Raw genomic sequence first — 20,700 nt, 5'->3', positions numbered from 1 at the left:
CCTATTGGGCAATAAAGTATATTCTAGAATTGAGGGCCAATATTAAACTTTCGACTAAAATGTTAATTCATTAAATATCAAACTCTACCTTCAGACTAGAAACTTACAGTGCTTTTGACAGTGGGGTACTGCCTCAAACTCTAAGTTTTCCTTATCTCCTAGAGTTGGGAAATAACTTTTCTCCAGTCCTTAGTGTATTCCATAGCCCACAGCAAGGAAGGATTGCAAATTTGGGGATTTAGTTCCTGGACAAACTCATTGGTTCATTTCACAAAAAAATGAGGATAATCTATTTACTCTATAGGATTATTATAGGATATAGCTCACATTCTCAAAGGTCTTAGTTGGAGGACAAAGAAGTGTTTATCTAAGTGTAAAGGTCAGAGCCCCTTAGGGAGCTGCCCTAAGCAGAGCCCCTAGTGTTTGAAATAGAGAGCAGAAGCAGCATTTTGTTTAGATGTTTGTCAGTGATTGGAGATTTACAATCAGCATACACAGAGTGGGAAGAACTAAAGTTAGCTCACAGATTCCTCGGAGGGTGGAGTCTGAGCAGAGGTGCTTTCAATTTCTCACCCAGAAGTCTGGCCTATAAATTTGTAAGGAACTCTTGAGAGGTTTTTTTTTTTTGTTGAAGCAGAAACACTGGGAGCTGTGGACCCCATTGGAATCCTAGACGGTAAGCCCTGAGACACTGATATATATACTCTGTACACAAATATACATTCAGTGATTTTTCTAAAGGGATATTCTGCTAGAATTCTTGTCATAATGCTTTAGAGGTTTCTTCTGCCAGTTTCTTCTCTTTTTCTCCTCCAAATTATTTTCATAAAAACAGTGCAACACCCTAAAAGTGTTCTCACCTTTAAAACTGTGAGTTAAATGAAGAGATTTTTACCAATATAGTAAAAAAAGAATTGATGTCAATAGTATACTGCAATTCATCTACTAAAAGATAGTTATAGTTGAATAAGTTAATCTTGGTACTTGAGTTTAAATGGTAAGATTTGATCAAAATTCAAATTATTAAATAAGCTTTAGGTCTTTTGTTTTCTGGTAACTCTAGTTGTCTTTAGTGCTGTTAGTCATACTCAATTTTTGTTTAGAGAAGTGAAAATGTCTATTTCTTGAGTGAGGTTTCTTCCCCTTTCACTCTGTGAAATGTTTGCCTAAGAATGGAAAGTTGATACACATTTTTTCTATATAGCTAAAAGAGTTTCTTTTTTCTTTCCTGCTTTTACTTTGAGGACGGAGGGGTGTTTTTTAGGTAGTAATATTGGAGCAAATGCATTGAACTTATTAATGTGAAACTAAGCATATAATTCATATAAGCTTAGATATGAAGTATGCAGCTATGTCAGTGATGTCACTCATTCCTCAATGATATATTTAAAGAACACTGTTCTATGCACATATATTGAGTAATACTTTCTTTCTCAATGAAAAGCTACACACTTTCTTCATAATTTGCTTTACCAGGTTCTAATCTTTGGACTCAAGTGAATAATTTGCTCATTTCAGGCATGAAACCTGAAACTGTGTAAAGATTAACTACTGGGTATTCATTGTCATTTACTTAACTATTTAACCTTAGACCTGTGGGTAACTAGGAGATCCTGAATTCCATAATTCCATAAAAAAATCTTTATGATTATAAGAGTTTCAGCTTTAAAGTTTTAGCTGTCTAAATAAAATTGAAAACACAATTTACAAAATTTCAAAAGCTAAATTGACAGTAAAATGGCAATTTCCATCACAAGGTACTAATATGAAAATATATTATGAGACTATCTTTTATCTCTTTAGAAAGGAATTTACTTAAATAATTTTATTTGATCCTAACCATGATCTTCTGAAGTAGAATTTAAGATAGTTTCACATAACATTGCAGCAGAGAAATGTTAGGAGACTCGCCTAAGACCATATGTGTACATGTCCACTTTTAAAATAAAATTAACACTAAATACATGAAGTATAAAATTTGGACTTTTTTTTTTTTTTTTTTTGCGGTATGCGGCCCTCTCACTGCTGTGGCCTCTCCCGTTGCGGAGCACAGACTCCGGATGCACAGGCTCAGCGGGCATGGCTCACGGGCCCAGCCGCTCTGCGGCATGTGGGATCTTCCCGGACCGGGACACGAACTCGTGTCCCTTGCATCGGCAGGCGGACTCTCAACCACAGCGCCACCAGGGAAGCCCTACTTCTGTCGGAAGCTGTGCCTGTTGGCAGGGTGGCACCCAGTTTGCTCTTCTGGAAAGACTATTTCACCAGCAGGTATCTTACTGTCAGTGCAGGTGAGGTTTTGACACCTGGGCTACGACAGGCCCAGAAGTAGGACCAGCACTTTAACCTTTGCCTGGCTGGGACTGAAAGGATTAAAAAGAGTAATAGCCTGTGGTGCTTTGCAGACTGAGTACAGGGCTGAAAAAAGAAATAAAGGGAGAGAAAGGGAATGAACCAAAGAAACATCGAAAGGAAAATCAAGAAACAAGATTGAAAGAAAAAGAAGTGAGAGGTTCAAGTCTTGGGTCAGGAATTCTTTCTGCACATTCCACCCACATGCCCTGTCAAAGACAAGCACAATTTGACTCAGCTCCTCAGGCAAGTGCAGTCCCAAATTGTGAGCTCTATTATCCTTCTCTTTCATTTTTGTTTCTACTCTATTGATTCCAGAGTTTGGTCTCAAAATAGGGGAAAATTACTCTGATCCCTCAGAATTGTTACAGGGATTAAATAAGAAACAAATATAAAGAGGCTAATGAGTTAATACAAATATTTTTTTAAATGAAGTTGAATTTTATTGCTAATATGATGGTAGAAAATTAATTTGTGTATTGATTTAGATAACCCAGTCAGAGTTTAGAGTCAACCCTGATGAACTCTGAAAGTGCTGACTCTCCAAAGGAAGTCTCAAATACAAGGCAAGCTCTCTTGATTCTGAATCCCATTGAAAATGTTCCTTTAATTATTTCCTCTGTGGTTGGAATGAGGAGGGTATTCCTCTAGTAACAGTCATTAATCCTGTCAAATAATTCACCAAGCTATTTTGTGAATCTTATTCAATTGCCATTTCGGGCGGAACACTCTATCTGAAAGGCACTGCTCAGGAATGGGTTGACTACAAAGATAAATTAAACAAGATTCAGGCGCCCAGGTAGAATACAGTTCAATAGTAACTCAATCAAGCTACCAGAAGTAATGGGTTTATAGTAAAGACACACTTGATAGAAAAGCTCCAGGTTTTGATTCCCTCCAGACTGTGGGTCACCACACGGGCAAGAGGGTGTCAAGGCTAGATTGTGTCCTAGCCTCTTCTAATCACTTCAGTGTGGTTTTCCCCTCGTTCTCCTGATGTGTAGTTGATGCTCAGCCAGCCTTTAGGTTTTTTCAGAGGAAACTGCTTCATATGTAGTTGTAGACTCATTGTGTCTGTGCGGTCAAGTGAGTTCAGTATCTTCCTGCACTGCCATCTTAAACAGGAAGCCTCTCCTATTCTTGCTCAATTTCAAAAAACTAAAACTTTGGGAAATAAAATACAAATATAAAAACTAATTACAAAATAAATATAAATATAAAACTCCATTGTCATTTATCCCTTTCCAAAATTTAAGTTTTCTTTCCAAAAGGGTGGGAAGTGTTAGATGATGACTAAAGGAAGCAGGATGTGGTTTCAAGAAAGGGTCCTGCTTTGTTCAAAGATGCTCTGGGGGCTTCCCTTGTGGCACAGTGGTTGAGAGTCCACCTGCCGATGCAGGGGACACGGGTTCGTGCCCCGGTCCGGGAAGATCCCACATGCTGTGGAGCGGCTGGGCCCGTGAGCCATAGCCGCTGATCCTGCGTGTCTGGAGCCTGTGATCCGCAACAGGAGAGGCCACAACAGTGAGAGGCCTGCATACCGCAAAAAAAAAAAAAAAAAAAAAAAAAAAAGATGCTCTGTATGACTGTGAAAGAGAAGTTTCTCATTAGCAGCAGCAGGTAGATCTCTTTGGTCTTCATATGGCAAAAATTACTAACATTATTTAAGGTGTTTAAATACTTTTTCATCGATATTGTTTTTATTCACAATAAAGAATTTGTTAAGGTTCTATTGTATATATGTTCATATTTTTAAAACTATGATCCAAGAATCATTCGGGAGGGGAGAGTGGAGGTGGGCTAGGGAGAAGGAGGATAAGCTAGTTGGGGCACTGCTCTTCTATACTTTTCACAAAAGCATCTTTACTGTTACCTCCTAGTAAGACACCTAAAGGAAAAAGTGCTGACATTATATATGTTTGAACAACATTAATTTGGACCACTTCTCAGAAAATAAAAATGGAAAGAGCTAACACTGATTGAGAGCTTACTTTGTCTTGAGCACCATTACCTAATTCAGTCCTTTCAGCATCCCTAAGTCACTATTATTTTCATTATTATGTGCATGAGAAAAACTCAGGCATGGGGTTTAATGCTGATTGTTAATTATATTATTCGTGAGGTTGGGAAGATGAGAAGCTTAGTTAAAACAAAAGGTGTTTTACCTAAAAGCTAATTTTCTACCAAAAAAAATGATGGTGGCTAGATTATTTTTAATTTTTTTCAAATTAATTTTTAGAGGAGAACTTATAATGGAACCTTCACCTCTTGAGTTACCAGCTAACACAGTCCGACGCATCGCATCTGAACTTAGATGTCACCCAACAGATGAGAGGGTTGCCCTCCGCCTCGATGAGGAAGATAAGCTGAGGCACTTCAGGGAGTGTTTTTATATTCCCAAAATGCAGGATCTGCCTCCAAGTAAGAATACTGGAAAGGGTTTTACTTTTCTTAATTAATTTATTAACATATTTGCTACTGCATGTGTTCATCATAAATCTTTGAAAATCATTGTTCTGTTACATAATAGAGCCACTGCAATTGTGTCCACAAAACAGCAGGCTCCTGGTGGTATTAATTCAACCTGTCAGCCTACCTTAGTCTCAGATTCTATGTGTTTCCTCTCCTCTTCTGAAGAAAATACTTACAGGGTTCTTATACTGTCATCTAGTTCTCTGAACAATAGAATTACTGATTGAAAATTGCAGCAGATGCATTTACTTGTTCTCTTAAGCACTCAGAGCTCAAAACAATTCTTTTTCAATACAGTATTAGAATACCTCTTGTTTTGTGGCACCTAGTTCATGATAACATATTTGTCTAAGAGAGAATATTATTTTGGGACTTGGACATATTAGGAAGGATGTTACATAAGTAGCCATCTTTGTGTGTTGAGGCATGTAAGACTTACAAAAATAATTAAATAAATAAAATCGATGCCTAAGAAATGCATATTGCATTTCAAAAATTTAATACAGTAAACTGACTTTGTTCTTGTTTTGGAGGATGTTCTGTTTAAAAAAAACTAGGTAGCACAGGTAAAAAAAATGAAACAATTTTTCATATTGGCTTAGCTCCATTTTCCATCGATAAAAAAGTATACAAGTTGAATAGAATTGATCCACCAAAATGGGTTTCACATACTTAATAATTCAGTCTAATTTCCTTTTTTCTTCAGATTAACTGTGGCGGGTACAATTTTGGATAGTCATAATCCAAGAGCATTAGCTAATATGATTTTAAGATGAGATTGGGTCACATAACGGTCATATTTGGTTTATGTTTTATTATGTAACACAGGATGGCACTTTGTAAAATTATGGAAGTGTAAAATAAAAGGAAGCCTAGTATCCAATTTAAAGTTGCTTACTTTCTGCCCTGCAAACCGGTTCATCTGTACCATTTTTCTAGGTTCCACATATATGCGTTAATATACAATATCTGTTTTTCTCTTTCTGACTTGCTTCACTCTGTTTGACAGTCTCTAGATTCATCCACATCTCTACAAATGACCCAATTTTTCCCTTTTTATGGCTGAGTAATATTCCATTGCATATATGTACCACAACTTCTTTATCCATTCGTCTGTTGATGGGAATTTAGGTTGCTTCCATGACCTGGTTATTGTAAATAGCACAGCAATGAACATTGGGGTGCATGTGTCTTGTTGAATTATGGTTTTCTCTGGGTATATGACCAGTAGTGGGATTGCTGGGTCATATGGTAATTCTATTTTTAGTTTTGTTTGTTTTTTTTTACAGTACACGGGCCTCTCACTGCCGCGGCCTCTCCCGTTGCGGAGCACAGGCTCCGTACGCGCAGGTCCAGCAGCCATGGCTCACGGGCCCAGCCGCTCTGCGGCACATGGGATCCTCCCAGACTGGGGCACAAACCCGCGTCCCCTGCATCGGCAGGCGGACTCTCAACCACTGCGCCACCAGGGAAGCCCTATTTTTAGTTTTTTAAGGACCTCCATACTGTTCTCCATAGTGGCTGTATCAATTTACATTCCCACCAACAGTGCAAGAGGGTTCCCTTTTCTCCACACCCTCTCCAGCATTTGTTGTTTGTAGACTTTCTAATGATGCCCATTCTAACTGGTATGAGGTAATACCTCATTGTAGTTTTGATTTGCATTTCTCTAATAATTAGTGATGTTGAGCAGCTTTTCAAGTTCCTCTTGGACATCTGTATGTCCTCTTTGGAGAAATGTCTGTTTTGGTCTTCTGCCCATTTTTGGATTGGATTGTTTGTTTTCTTAATATTGAGCTGCATGAGCTGTTTATATATTTTGGAGATTAATCCTTTGTCCATTGATTCATTTGTAAATATTTTCTCCCATTCTGAGGGTTGTTTTTTCATCCTGTTTGTAGTTTCCTTTGCTTTGCAAAAGCTTTTAAGTTTCATCAGGTCCCATTTGTTTATTTTTGTTTTTATTTCCATTATTCTAGGAGGTAGACCAAAAAAGATCTTGCTGTGATTTATGTCAAAAAGTGTTCTTCCTATGTTTTCCACTAAGAGTTTTATAGTGTCCGGTCTTATATTTAGGTCTCTAATCCATTTTGACTTTATTTTTGTGTATGGTGTTAGGGAGTGTTCTAATTTCATTCTTTTACATGATGCTGTCCAGTTTTACCAGCACCACTTATTGAAGAGACTGTCTTTTCTCCATTGTACATCCTAGCCTCCTTTGTCATAGATTAGTTGACCATAGGGGCGTGGGTTTATCTCTGGGCTTTCTATCCTGTTCCATTGATCTATATTTCTGTCTTTCTGCCAGTACCATATTGTCTTGATTACTGTAGCTTTGTAGTATAGTCTGAAGTCAGGGAGTCTGATTCCTCCAGCTCCACTGTTTTCCCTCAAGACTGCTTTAGCTATTTGGGGTCTTTTGTGTCTCCATACAAATTTTACGATTTTTTTGTTCTAGTCCTGTAAAAAATGCTATTGGTAATTTGATAGGGATTGCACTGAATCTGTAGATTGTTTTGGGTAGTATGGTCATTTTAACAATATTGATTCTTCCAATCCAAGAACATGGTATATCTCTCCATCTGTTTGTATCATCTTTAATTTCCTTCATCAGTGTCTTATAGTTTTCTGCATACAGGTCTTTTGTCTCTCTAGGTAGGTTTATTCCTACATATTTTATTCTTTTTGTTGCAATGGTAAATGGGAGTGTTTCCTTAATTTCTCTATCAGATTTTTCATCATTAGTGTATAGGAATGCAAGAGATTTCTGTACATTAATTTTGTATCCTGCAACTTTACCAAATTCACTGATTAGCTCTAGTAGTTTTCTGGTGGCATTTTTAGGATTTTCTATGCATAGTATCATGTTATCTGCAAACTGACAGTTTTATTTCTTCTTTTCCAATTTGTATTCCTTTTATTTCTTTTTCTTCCCTGATTGCCATGGCTAGGACTTACAAAACTATGTTGAATAATAGTGGTAAGAGTGCACATCCTAGGCTCATTCCTGATCTTAGAGGAAATGCTTTCAGTTTTTCAGCATTGAGAATGATGTTTCCTGTGGGTTTGTTGTACATGGCCTTTATTATGTTGAGGTAGGTTCCCTCTATGCCCACTTTCTGGAGAGTTTTTATCATAAATCGGTGTTGAATTTTGTCAAAAGCGTTTTCTGCATCTATTGAGATGATCATATGGTTTTTATTCTTCAATTTGTTAATATGGTTTATCACATTGACTGATTTACGTATATTGAAGAATCCTTGCATCCCTGGGATAAATCCCACTTGATCATGGTGTATGATCCTTTTAATGTGTTGTTGGATTCTGTTTGCTAGTATTTTGTTTAGGATTTTTGCATCTATATTCATCAGTGATCTTGGTCTGCATTTTCCTTTTTTGTAGTATCTTTGTCTGGTTTTGGTATCAGGGTGTAGGTGGCCTCATAGAATGAGGTTGGGAGTGTTCCTTCCTCTGAAAATTTTTGGAAGAGTTTGAGAAGGATGGGTGTTAGCTTTTCTCTAAATGTTTGATAGAATTCACCTTTGAAGCCATCTGGTCCTGGACTTTTGTTTGTTGGAAGATTTTTAATCACAGTTTCAATTTCATTACTTGTGATTGGTCCATTCATATTTTCTGTTTCTTCCTGGTTCAGTCTTGGAAGGTTATACCTTTCTAAGAATTTGTCCATTTCTTCCAGGTTGTCCATTTTATTGGCATAGAGTTAGTTGTAGTAGTCTCTTAAAATGCTTTGTATTTCTGCAGTGTCAGTTGTGATTTCTCCTTTTTCAACTCTAATTTTATTGATTTGAGTCTTCTCCCTCTCTTTCTTGATGAGTCTGGCTACTAGTTTATAAATTTTGTTTATCTTCTCAAAGAACCAGCTTTTAGTTTTATTGATCTTTGCTATTGTTTTCTTTGTTTCTATTTCATTGATTTCTGCTCTGATCTTTATGATTTCTTTCCTTCTGCTAACTTTGGGTTTTGTCTGTTCTTTTTTCTCTAGTTCCTTTAGGTGTAATGTTAGATTGTTTATTTGAGATTTTTCTTGTTTCTTGAGGTAGGCTTGCATAGCTATAAACTTCCTTCTTAGAACTGCTTTTGCTGCATCCCATAGGTTTTGGATCATCGTGTTTTCATTGTCATTTGTCTCTACGTATTTTTTTGATTTCCTCTTTGATTTCTTCAGTGATCTCTTGGTTATTAAGTAACGTATTGTTGAGCCTCCATGTGTTTGTGCTTTTTACGTTTTTTTCCCCTCTAATTCATTTCTAATCTCATAGCGCTGTTGTCAGAAAAGATGCTTGGTATGATTTCAATTTTCTTAAATTTACTGTGGCTTGATTTGTGACCCAAGATGTGATCTATCCTGGAGAATGTTCTGTGTGCACTTGAAAAGAAAGTGTAATCTGTTGTTTTTGGATGGAATGTCCTATAAATATCAATTAAATCTATCTGGTCTATTGTGTCATTTAAAGCTTGTGTTTCCTTATTAATTTTCTGTCTGGATGATCTGTCCATTGCTGTAAGTGAGGTGTTGAAGTCCCCACTATTATTGTGTTACTGTCAATTTCCTGTTTTACAGATGTTAGCAGTTGCCTTATGTATTGAGGTGCTCCTATGTTGGGTGCATATATATTTATAATTGTTATATCTTCTTCTTGGATTGATCCCTTGACCATTATGTAGTGTCCTTCCTTGTCTCTTGTAACATTCTTTATTTTAAAGTCTATTTTATCTGATATGAGTATTGCTACTCCAGCTTTCTTTTGATTTCCATTTGCATGGAATATCTTTTTCCAACCCCTCACTTTCAGTCTGAATGTGTCCCTAGGTCTGAAGTGGGTCTCTTGTAGACAGCAATATATATGTGTCTTGTTTTTGTATCCATTCAGCAAGCCTGTGTCTTTTGGTTGGAACATTGAATCCATTCACTTTTAAGGTAGTTATCAATATGTATGTTCTTATTACCATTTTCTTAATTGTTTTGGGTTGCTTTTTGTAGGTCCTTTTCTTCTCTTGTGTTTCCCACTTAGAGAAGTTCCTTTAGCATTTGTTGTAGAGTTGGTTTGGTGGTGCTGAATTCTCTTAGCTTTTGCTTGTCTGTAAAGCTTTTGATTTCTTCATCGAATCTGAACGAGATCCTAATCTTGGTTGTAGGTTCTTCCCTTTCATCACTTTAAGTATATCATGCCACTCCCTTCTGGTTTGTAGAGTTTCTGCTGAGAAATCAGCTGTTAACCTTATGGGAGTACCCTTGTATGTTATTTGTCGGTTTTCCCTTGCTGCTTTCAATAATTTTTCTTTGTCTTTAATTTTTGCCAATTTGATTACTATGTGTCTTGACGTGTTTCTCCTTGGGTTTATCCTGTATGGGACTCTCTGCACTTCCTGGACTTGGGTGGCTATTTCCTTTCCCATGTAAGGGAAGTTTTCAACTATAATCTCTTCAAATAGTTTCTCGGTCCTTTCTCTCTCTCTTCTCCTTCTGGGACCCCTATAATGTGAATGCTGTTGTGCTTATTGTTGTTCCAGTGGTCTCTTAGGCCCTCTTCATTTCTTTTCATTCTTTTTTCTTTATTCTGTTCCACAGCAGTGAATTCCACCATTCTTTCTTCCAGGTCACTTATCCATTCTTCTGCCTCAGTTATTCTGCTATTGATTCCTTCTAGTGTAGTTTTCATTTCAGTTATTGTGTTGTTCATCTCTGTTTGTTTGTTCTTTAATTCTTCTAGGTCTTCGTTAAACATTTCTTGCATCTTCTCGATCTTTGCCTCCATTCTTTTTCCGAGGTCCTGGATCATCTTCACTCTCGTTATTCTGAATTCTTTTTCTTGAAGGTTGTTGCCTATCTCCACTTCATTTAGTTGTTTCTCTGGGTTTTTATCTTGTTCCTTCATCTGGTACATAGCCCTCTGCCTTTTCATCTTGTCTATCTTTCTGTGAATGTGGTTTTTGTTCCACAGGCTGCAGGATTGTAGTCCGTCTTGCTTCTGCTCTCTGCCCTCTGGTGGACGAGACTATCTAAGTGGCTTGTGCAAGTTTCTTGATGGGAGAGACTGATGCTGGGTAGAGCTGGCTGTTCCTTTGGTGGGCAGAGCTCAGTAAAACTTTAATCCACTTGTCTGCTGATGGGTGGGGCTGGGTTCCCTCCCTCTTGGTTGTTTGGCTTGAGGCGACCCAACACTGGAGCCTACCCAGGCTCTTTGGTGGGGGTAATGGAAGACTCTGGGGGGGCTCACGCCAAGGATTACTTCCCAGAACTTCTGCTGCCAGTGTCCTTGTCCTCACAGTGACACACAGCCACCCCCTGCCTCTGCAGGGGAGACTCCAACACTAGCAGGTAGGTCTAGTTCAGTCTCCTATGGCATCACTGCTCCTTCCCCTGGGTACTGATGAGCACACTACTTTGTGTGTGCCCTCCAAGAGTGGAGTCTCTGTTTCCCCCAGTCCTGTCAAAGTCCTGCAATCAAATCCCACTAGCCTTCAATGTCTGATTCTCTAGGAATTCCTCCTCCCGTTCCCAGGCCCCCAGATTGGGAAGCCTGACGTGGGGCTCAGAACGTTCACTCCAGTGGGTGGATGTCTGTGGTATAAGTGTTCTCCAGTTTGTGAGTCACCCACCCAGCAGTTAGGGGATTTGACTTTATCGTGATCGTGCCCCTCCTACCATCTCATTGTGGCTTCTCCTTTGTCTTTGGATGTGGGGTATCTTTTTTGGTGAGTTCCTGTGTCTTCCTGTCAATGATTGTTCAGCAGTTAGTTGTGATTCTGGTGTTCTTGTAAGAGGGAGTGAGAGCACGTCTTTCTACTCCACCATCTTGAACCAATCCCCATAATTTCTTCATTACATTTTTGATCCCCTTCTCTCTGTCTTCTAAAATCCCTATAATGTGAATACTGGCATGCTTAATGTTATCGTAGACATCTCTTAAATTGCTTTGTTTTTAAAAAATTTACTTTTCTATCTGCTGTTCCAACTGGGTGATTTCCATTATTGTATCTTTCAGATCACTTTTGCATTCTTCTGTATCACTTAGTCTGTTATTCATTCCTTCTAATGTGTTTATTTTAGCTACTGAATTATTTAGTTTTGATTGGGTCTTTTTTATATTTTCTAGTTCCTTGTTAAAATATTAGTGTTTAGATCAATTATTTTTTTCTAATTCAGTTAACATTTTTATTATCAATGTTTTGAATTCTTTGGTAAATTATTTATTTATGTTTTATTACTTTTTTCAATGGCTTCCTCTTGTTCTTTCAATTGTGGGTAGTTCTTCTGACTTTTCAGTTCACTTAACTTTGCCTCTATGAATTTACATGAAACAGTTACCTTCTGTGGTCTTGAAGGGATGTTCTTAGGTTGGAGCATCCCTGTGCAGACTGCGTGTGCCCAATGCTTTTGGTGGGAGAGCTGGATTTGATATGGATACTAGTCACATCTTCTTCCAGGGTGTGCTGGCAGCTATCTTATGATGTGAGTATCTCATGACTTGGTTAGGTGAAGGTCAGAAAGTTCTTCCTACACTAGCCATTTCTCAAATTCCTTCAGCTTAAAACATCCAATATGCCAAGGTGCCGTATTTTTTAAAATACTTTTTAAAAAATTAATTAGTTTATTTATTTTTGGCTGCTTTGGGTCTTTGTTGCTGTGTGCAGGCTTTCTCTAATTGCGGTGAGCAGGGGCTACTCTTCATTGCGGTGCACAGGCTTCTCATTGTGGTGGCTTCTCGTTTCAGAGCATGGGCTCTAGGTGCGAGGGCTTCAGTAATTGTGGCACACAGGCTCACTAGTTGTGGCTCGTGGGCTCTAGAGCACAAGCTCAGTAGTTGTGGCACACGGGCTTAATTACTCAGCGGCATGTGGGATCTTCCCGGACCAAGGTCCGTGTCCCCTGCATTGGCAGGAAGTTCTTAACCACTGTGCCACCAGAGAAGTCCAAGGTGCCACATTTTGAGGTAGCATGTCCTGAACCCCATGACTGCCAAGAGTACCAACTTTTAATAAGAAATTTTCTTATCATTCTTCAGAGAAGAGAAGCCTAGGCCCCCACAGCTTAAAGTCCTGTTTGTCTTGCATGTTGTAAAGATCTGATGGCATTAGGTTGGAGAGTGGTGTGTTATCTCTTCATTCTTGTGGATAATTACCAAAGCACTTTCTTGATACTCTATTCTACCTATTTACATAATGCCAACTGAATGCTCACATGGTGACATTTGATGTGCTTTGAGACAAAAAACGAACAAACAAAAAAACCCAAACCTCAACCAAGTAAAAGGAAAATAGTTTAGGATGGGGAACCACACTTTGGGGAGGCATGAGATGAGATAATTCAGTTTACAATTCCACTTTTTTTTCACACTGAACACATTTTAAAAATGACTTTCTAAGTAAAAGTAACCCAATACCTATTTATCTGTAAAAGCGTCACCAATGAAAGAACAAGACAAAAAAAAAAAAAAATGGGAGCAGAGATCTGGGTGATTGCCTCCTCTTCCTGGGTTGTTGATAAGGCTGACACACACAGAACATGTTTAGTCTTTAAACTACTTATTTGAATGCTTAGTTGAAATTTGAGCCATGGTACACCAATTAAAACCCCTGGATTCTAAAAAAAATCCTTCAGTATTTGTTCTCTAGATTGACAAAGAACTGTTAATTAATCAAATTTAAATGTGTGAACAGTATTTACACCTCTTTGATTGGGTCTGACTTAAGAAATGCCAATGAAAAAGTGACACAGGATCTATAAAAGTAGGTTGAATTAGATGGTATGCTTTTAAAAAGCCTGCAAAGATTTAAGTAATCTAAATAAAGACAAGTATACTACCAAATGATTCAAATTTCAGCAAGAAGCTTAATCTTTCTTCCCATAGAATTAAGATAAAACTTAGTAGAACACAATTATAAACTTGTGCATTTCTAGAAAATACTTGAAGCATATAGATTGGTTTGCTAATGAAATTGCATTTACTGCAATCAAGGAAAAATTATAAAACAAATCACTAAAGTTCTGATTTATTTGAATAAAAAGTAGATATAGAGAACAATCTTTGCCTACATATGTATTAATATTATATGCATACAAAGAACAAAAATCTATAAATTCAATATATCTACTTCAGATATATAAGTAATCATTTAGATTTTTTAAATTTGCCTGATCTACAACACCAGGATTATTACTTGTCTAAATTCTGGTAACCTTCTGCTATGACTAGATAGGCTGATATAATTTCTGTAAAAATTCTGGTTTTAACTCTTTTCTATTGGCTATTCATGATTGGGAGTAGCTGTTAATCTAGATTTCCTCGTGGAGCATAATAAATATGACAGACCTGAACAAAAGCATCTATCTGTTTAAACCGTATTTTAAAATATAAATGTAAAAGATTATTTTTCAGAGAACCTGATGTTATCCTTGGGAGGAATTTTAAGATATGTATCATCTTTCTTGGAGTTAATTACATTCATTGTTTGTAGTGGATTAACAATGCCAAATGGAAGAATGTTAATTAATTGAATAAGTATATTTTCCCTTTTCTTCTATTTCAGTTGATTTATCTTTAGTGAATAAGGATGAAGAAGCCATCTATTTCTTGGGAAATTCTCTTGGGCTTCAACCAAAAATGGTTAAAACATATCTGGAAGAAGAACTAGATAAGTGGGCCAAAATGTAAGTATTATTTCAAAAGCTATCATTCAACATCTCATATAAGAATTTTAAAAATCACGCCAGGTTGTCTCATATTTGGAAAGGTGTATAGTAGAATCTTAGAATTTTAGAGCAGAGGGAACCTGAGGGATTGTGTCATTCAACACTGGATGAAATAACTGAGGATCAGTAAATAAGGTATTATGACAAGTTAGTTGCAGAATCAATAGTAAAACTTTTGAAATATTTAAAAATTTAAGTTTCTCCCTTGAATTGACACACCTACATCGTATGCAATTATTTTATTTTCTAAATGATTAACAAAGCAGTTAATATTTAGGATTCAATTTAGTGTTTTCATGATTAGTTCTTGGCTAAACTCTACCACACTAATTTTTATAAATAAGAAAATAAAAATTGTTGAGGTGGGGAGAGGAGGTTGAGTGGAACAGAAGGTGCTTCCCTCCCCAAATTGAACATGATTATTGAGAAGATGCTCCATTTGGGCTTAGCTAACCATGCAGGAATCTTAAATTAGGATTCATCTTTTTCTCCTTCTTTTATGTTCTGCTTTTACTCTTCTGCTTATGAAAGTCTTCATACTCTCTGCTTACCTCAATGCTTACCCTCTTTAATATCAACCTTCTCAACCACTGATTAGCCCTCCCTGAATGTCTATTGCATTAATAATCAGTGCTCTACAATAGGCAGTTTAGAGGTGTCTACTTTCATTAGTTTCATATTCTTAGCTATATTGTAAATCCCTTAAGGAAAATAACCTAATCTTATGTACTTCTTATCCTTCCCCAGTGATTACTGATAAAGCTGGAACTGAAAATATTTTAAAATATTTTTAACTATTTAAACATTTTATATTTAAAATATTAAAAATAGTACAACTATTTTAAAAATTTTTTTGACTCTTAGAATCTGAAAAATAGATATGAAGGGGAAGCTAAACCTGAAGGACAGGAAAAAAAAAATTCAGGAAGGAAGATGAAACTAAACCAGATAAGAATTCTGAGCAAGATATTTGGTTCTTATAGAAACTCAGAATGTCTTTTCCAGCTTTCTATATTCTTCAGGTCAGTGGTCTTTTACATTGAGACCAAAACCTCTTCTATAAAGTTTAGTTTACACTGACTATGCCAATGATTACTACCATGGCTATTAGATAACATTGCAAAGTTTCTTAATTTAAGTGGTTAAGAATGTAAGTTCACAACTCAATGCAAGAATAATAGAGTTTTATATAGTTTATTAGGCATATTATAACTTTACCTGCATAACATTTATGCATAAATTGAAAAATAAATATCACCACATTTGGAAGCATTTTGCACTAGCAAGCTTTAGTATTTAAAAAATGAGGGTCATAGTTAATAAAAATGGTTAATATTCATTTTTGGCCTTAACGTAAAAGATAGCAAAGAATTAGATTGAATTTGAACTTTGGAGAGTGTCCTTGACTCTTGGATATTCATTCAGCAAGACTGTGCATTTTTATCCTTCAGGTATTTTAAAAAGATGCCACTCTTCTATCCTATTCATATTCTTATGATTATCCTACTTTATTAAAAGAATGGTTGATTATTCTCAAGACATGTATTCCAGTTATGTTCCAGGAAAGTGCCTCTCTGTCATAACGCCCTTCTATTGTTGTTACCTTTCAATTTTATATTTTACCTTGTGACAACAGAAAATTACATAATCTTAAACCCTTCTACCTATTTTTCATCAGACAGACGATTTAGCAAGGAGGTGCACTGTAATGCTTCAAGCAATGTAAAGTAAATTTTAAAAAGACTTCTTCTGAGAAAAAGATTAGGTAGCTAGTTTGTTTTATTTAGTCTTTTTGCTGTAAACTGTGGTGGCCCAGTCAACATCATAGCCCTGCCAGCTCAATGTCAGTGGTGTTTTAGGTGCATGATCGCAATCCTGTTTTCCCCTATCCCACCCTTGATCTTTCATCTCAAATGGGTTTGTTCATTACTTTTTGCTCCTAAATATTTAGCTTAAAATTCCACTCTGGCCTTTTCCAGCTAAGGTTGTGTTGGGAGGAAAACATTTCCTCTACCAACTTACATTCTAGTGGTTGCGCGCATGAGAATTAATTGACAACAGACAGATTAGCAGGAGAAAAGTTTATTTCACATGTGTGCAGAAGCACTCTACAAACAGTGATTCACTGATCAGCCAGAGTAAAGGTTTAAAACCAACTTAACAAAAGGGGCGAGTTTTAGGGCTTCAGTAGGAAAGTATGGAAGGTTCTGTTGGGCTTTTCCATCCTGATGATAATGGGCAGTATCTTTCCGGGCTGGAAGCCCCCCAAGAGGAAGATGGAGGAGAAGTAAATTTGTAACTCCTAGTGCTAAGCGTCATTTTTCTCTGACGGTGGGTCAATGGCAATGGCATTTTCAGGAGGCTTTCCTTAAGTCTAGATAATGTTTCTTTCTCAGGCTGCTGTTTGTCCACATGCTTTTAGTTTAAAGTAATCTTCATGCCACTCTGGTGGCCTGTTGGTTACTTCAATTCCCTTTCTGGCTATTGCTTTTGTTTTAAATCTCCCCTGCATATATTTGATTTGCCTCTAGATCCAGGGCCTCCCATTACTGTGGTGAGTTTTATCCGATTATCTGTTCCTCTTCATCTCCTCCAACCCCATTTCTGCCCTACTTCTTAGCTGATACCCAAGCCAGGCCAGTGCCTCCCCCTCTTCTAGATTACTGAGAGATTTTGAGAAGAACTGAGTCAAAGAGAGCTACACAGTCACTAAACACTCTAATGCACATTGAAATTAGTTGGAAAAAAAATAATATTAAAAATTTATAATCTTAAGAGTAACATAGAAATTTGAGTGCTCTAAGCAAGATATTATTCTGGGATATTGATGTCAAGTCTCTGGCCATGCATGACCTATAATGTAGGAAATGACATTTGGCTCATGGTTTTCATCTCTATGTCATCATCTTTTATGGCCTATTGTAGACATACTACCTACTTATCTACAAAATAAACCATCACTGGTCACAATGCCATCCAATCTTATAATTCATATGGCTACCATATTTGATTATTTATACTAAAGAAAAGTCAAGGATACAGGCACACTTAGAAATATTTTAGGACCCAAATGATTTCTTCTAAAACTTCAAGTTACTTAAGGCAAAACTATGAAAATAAAATACTTACCTCTGTGTTTTTTATAAATGATTATCATTATTTTCCAAAGTCATTTTCAACTGTATGTGATTTCTAAAGTAGGTTAATAACACTTTACTTTGGAGAATATATTATTTGTTTGGTGAAATGATAATATTTAGATAATTTTAATATTCTGAAATAGAAAACTTTTAGGGTAATTTCACTCTTTGATATATAATAATTAGTTATCAGCAAGAAGCTAACATAAACAATAAGAAGCAACAATATCATATGCTTGTTCATTGTGGGTCTGCTAGGATGGATAGGCAATAAACTTAAATAATTTTTGAGAACATTTAAAATTATATATTTTACCAATGGCCCAGATTATTTAAAGGAGAATAACATGGGTTAATATTCATAGAGGTAAAGTTCGGCTAGAAGGGAAAGATATGTCAGTCCTAAAGAGCACATTGTAAGTTGAGAAATGTATATTGTGTCCCTAAGATATAATCACTATATCTTAGGTCTTCTGGGTTGTCTTATCTGCTAGATAAATAAATTTCTTTCTTTTTCATAGGAGCAAAAACTTGCCACATTTGTGTTTTTATAGGCATTCTTCTAAGAACTGAGATATATTAGGTAGAATTATTTAAAGAGAAAAACAGCCCGCTGAATTACATAGTAGGAACAAAAGGCCTGGTTTGCAGACAGTGACTTAACTTACATGGCAATGTGTGTGCAGAAAAGGTACTGGTAAAGCACATGGGAGAGGTCTGCTCCTGCAGACCTGCAGTGGTTCAATTTATGGGTTTCTTTCTTTAAAAAAAAAAAAAAAGTGTATTGTAAGGGAGGAAAGACTGTCCCCCTACTCTCCTAGATCCATTAGCTGGGTCTATGAAATAAACATAACAGGCAGATTAACGAGAGAGAAGGCATAAAAGTACATTTTTAACATTACGTGCATGAGGGCATCACAGGAAAAAGAAAAAAGTGAATATCCAAAAAAGCAATGAGATTTGAGAGCTTAGGTACTGTCTTAATAGGGACAGAGGAGGGGTATATAGGCTACTCTGGGGAAAGTAAACGATTTTTAGGAAGGATGAATGGAACTTTAGAAGAATAGATGGGAAGTGTGATAGCTTGTGACAAAGTTTGTCTGGCTGTGGTGCTGACTTCTAGTTTCCTCTCTTGTGACAAGAGTAAATCTCCTCTGGATGATGAAACTCCTGAGGAGGGAATTTATGACAACTGAGTCCTTTTTGGAGGATCTGTCTTCAGGCAGATAAGGGGAGTTCAGAGATATCTTCCCCATGTATTTGCTGTTTTTCAAGTGCATTCCTTTTTATTAATTTATTTATTTAATTTATTTTTGGCTGTGTTGGGTCTTTGTTGCTGCGCGCGGGCTTTCTCTAGTTGCGGCGAGAGCGGGCTGCACTTTGTTGCGGTACGTGGGCTTCTCATGTGGTGGCTTCTCTTGTTGTGGAGCACGGGCTCTAGGCACGCAGTCTTCAGTAGCTGCAGCATCTGAGCTCAATAGTTGTGGCTTGTGGGCTCTAGAGCACAGGCTCAATAGTTGTGGCGCATGGGCTTAATTGCTCCACGGCATATGGGATCTTCCCAGACCAGGGCTTGAACCCATGTCCCCTGCATTGGCAGGCGGATTCTCAACCACTGCACCACTAGGGACCTCAAGTGCATTCTTTGTGCTTTGTGCAAAATAATCCTTATGCCAAAGAGGCCAGTTTTAGTGTGGCATATTCTGCCACCCTTCAGTATGAATAAGAAAATACATGGTATGACATGTGACAGAGCTTTTCCTGACATCTCTGTTGGCTAATCAACAATTGGATCACAGAAAAAAACTTGTGATATCATTAAGGAAGACTGTGAAGTCTTATTTATTCGCTTATTGGGGGGAGCTTTTAAAAGCAGGGCAACTTTTCATTTTGTAGGATGGTTAAAGCACAGTCATATTTCAAAGAGGATCCACATTTCTATTAACTTCCTAATTAGATTTTATATTCTGAAATTTAATTTTCTGAGCAAATACTGCTTTGTAGACTTCTCTGAGAACAGCCCACTCAGGCAATGATTGATGCTATGGTAGTGAGTGAATGCTTTCCTATGCTCTCTTTTCCTTTCCAGCACTTGTAAAAGAAGATTGCAGCTATACTGCAACTATTTTAAGCAGTTTTGAATGAGAACAACATAATCTTTCTCTTAACTTGAATATGTACGTTATGACTGCAGTGTGATCCACATCAGCTCTTTCTAATGACAGGCCACTTTACTTTGAGTTTATTTGGGTAACACTTTCTAAATACATTTCACTATCTCAGGCTAGGAGACTGACAAAATGAAGAAGCTGACTCTGCATGTGATATTTTAAAGGGAGGAAGATGACAAAAGCATTCCAAGAAGAAAGTATCCTTAAAGATTATTATCATGGTGCCTACCAGAGTGAGAAGTAGGTGGCATCATATTCTGAGATATAAATTCTCTGAGGCAGAACATAGACTTTTACTACCTAAATGTAATAAGATGTATTGTGCTATCAGCAAGGCCATGGAGCTCTATATGATTAAAATAAAAATGTATCCAAGTATCTGCCTTTAAATACTATTTAATGATAATGATTTTTGTCTTTAGTATTTATATTGGAAGTCAAGAGAGAGGCAAGCTGCAGGCTATCTAATAATAATATGAATAATATGCACTAACAGTTGCCCTTCTTTTCCTCCTTAGTTCTTATAGTCTGTTTATTCTCAAAGAAAGTCTTCTTCCTTCATCTCAGTTTATATGGTAATTGAAATATTAGCTTAAAAGTTGTGTTTTACACCTCATGCTGGTGAAGTGAGTTTTAACATTAGATTTTCATTAGGAAAGAAGACTCAGAAAAGGGGTACCATGTACCAATCTTTTTCACATGTTGCTTGTTTTTCATAGCTACCCTTCAAGTTATATATTGTAACCCATTTACTTTTATAAAAGTGGAAAATTAGGCCCTATAAACCTCTAATAAATGTAGCCTCGGGCCCAGTATTGCCCTGGACCTGTCTCATCCCAGGTGATGGAGC

General features: G+C 36.9%; 1 protein-coding gene across 1 annotated transcript in view; it reads left to right on the top strand.

The window, feature by feature from the left end:
- Positions 1-599: 599 nt before the first annotated feature.
- Positions 600-20,700, top strand: part of KYNU (kynureninase) — a 90,308-nt gene continuing 70,207 nt past the window's right edge. Inside the window, exons 1-3 of the mRNA XM_030883037.2 lie at positions 600-676; positions 4,592-4,773; positions 14,377-14,497. Of these exons, the coding sequence (XP_030738897.1) occupies positions 4,605-4,773; positions 14,377-14,497 (290 nt within the window). The 5' untranslated portion in view covers positions 600-676; positions 4,592-4,604. The remainder of the gene's footprint in view (positions 677-4,591; positions 4,774-14,376; positions 14,498-20,700) is intronic.

The sequence above is a fragment of the Globicephala melas genome, chromosome 7 (assembly GCF_963455315.2).
Source record: "Globicephala melas chromosome 7, mGloMel1.2, whole genome shotgun sequence".
NCBI lineage: Eukaryota > Metazoa > Chordata > Mammalia > Artiodactyla > Delphinidae > Globicephala > Globicephala melas.
Note: the sequence above shows the minus strand (reverse complement) of the source record. Positions and strands in the feature narration are given on the sequence as shown.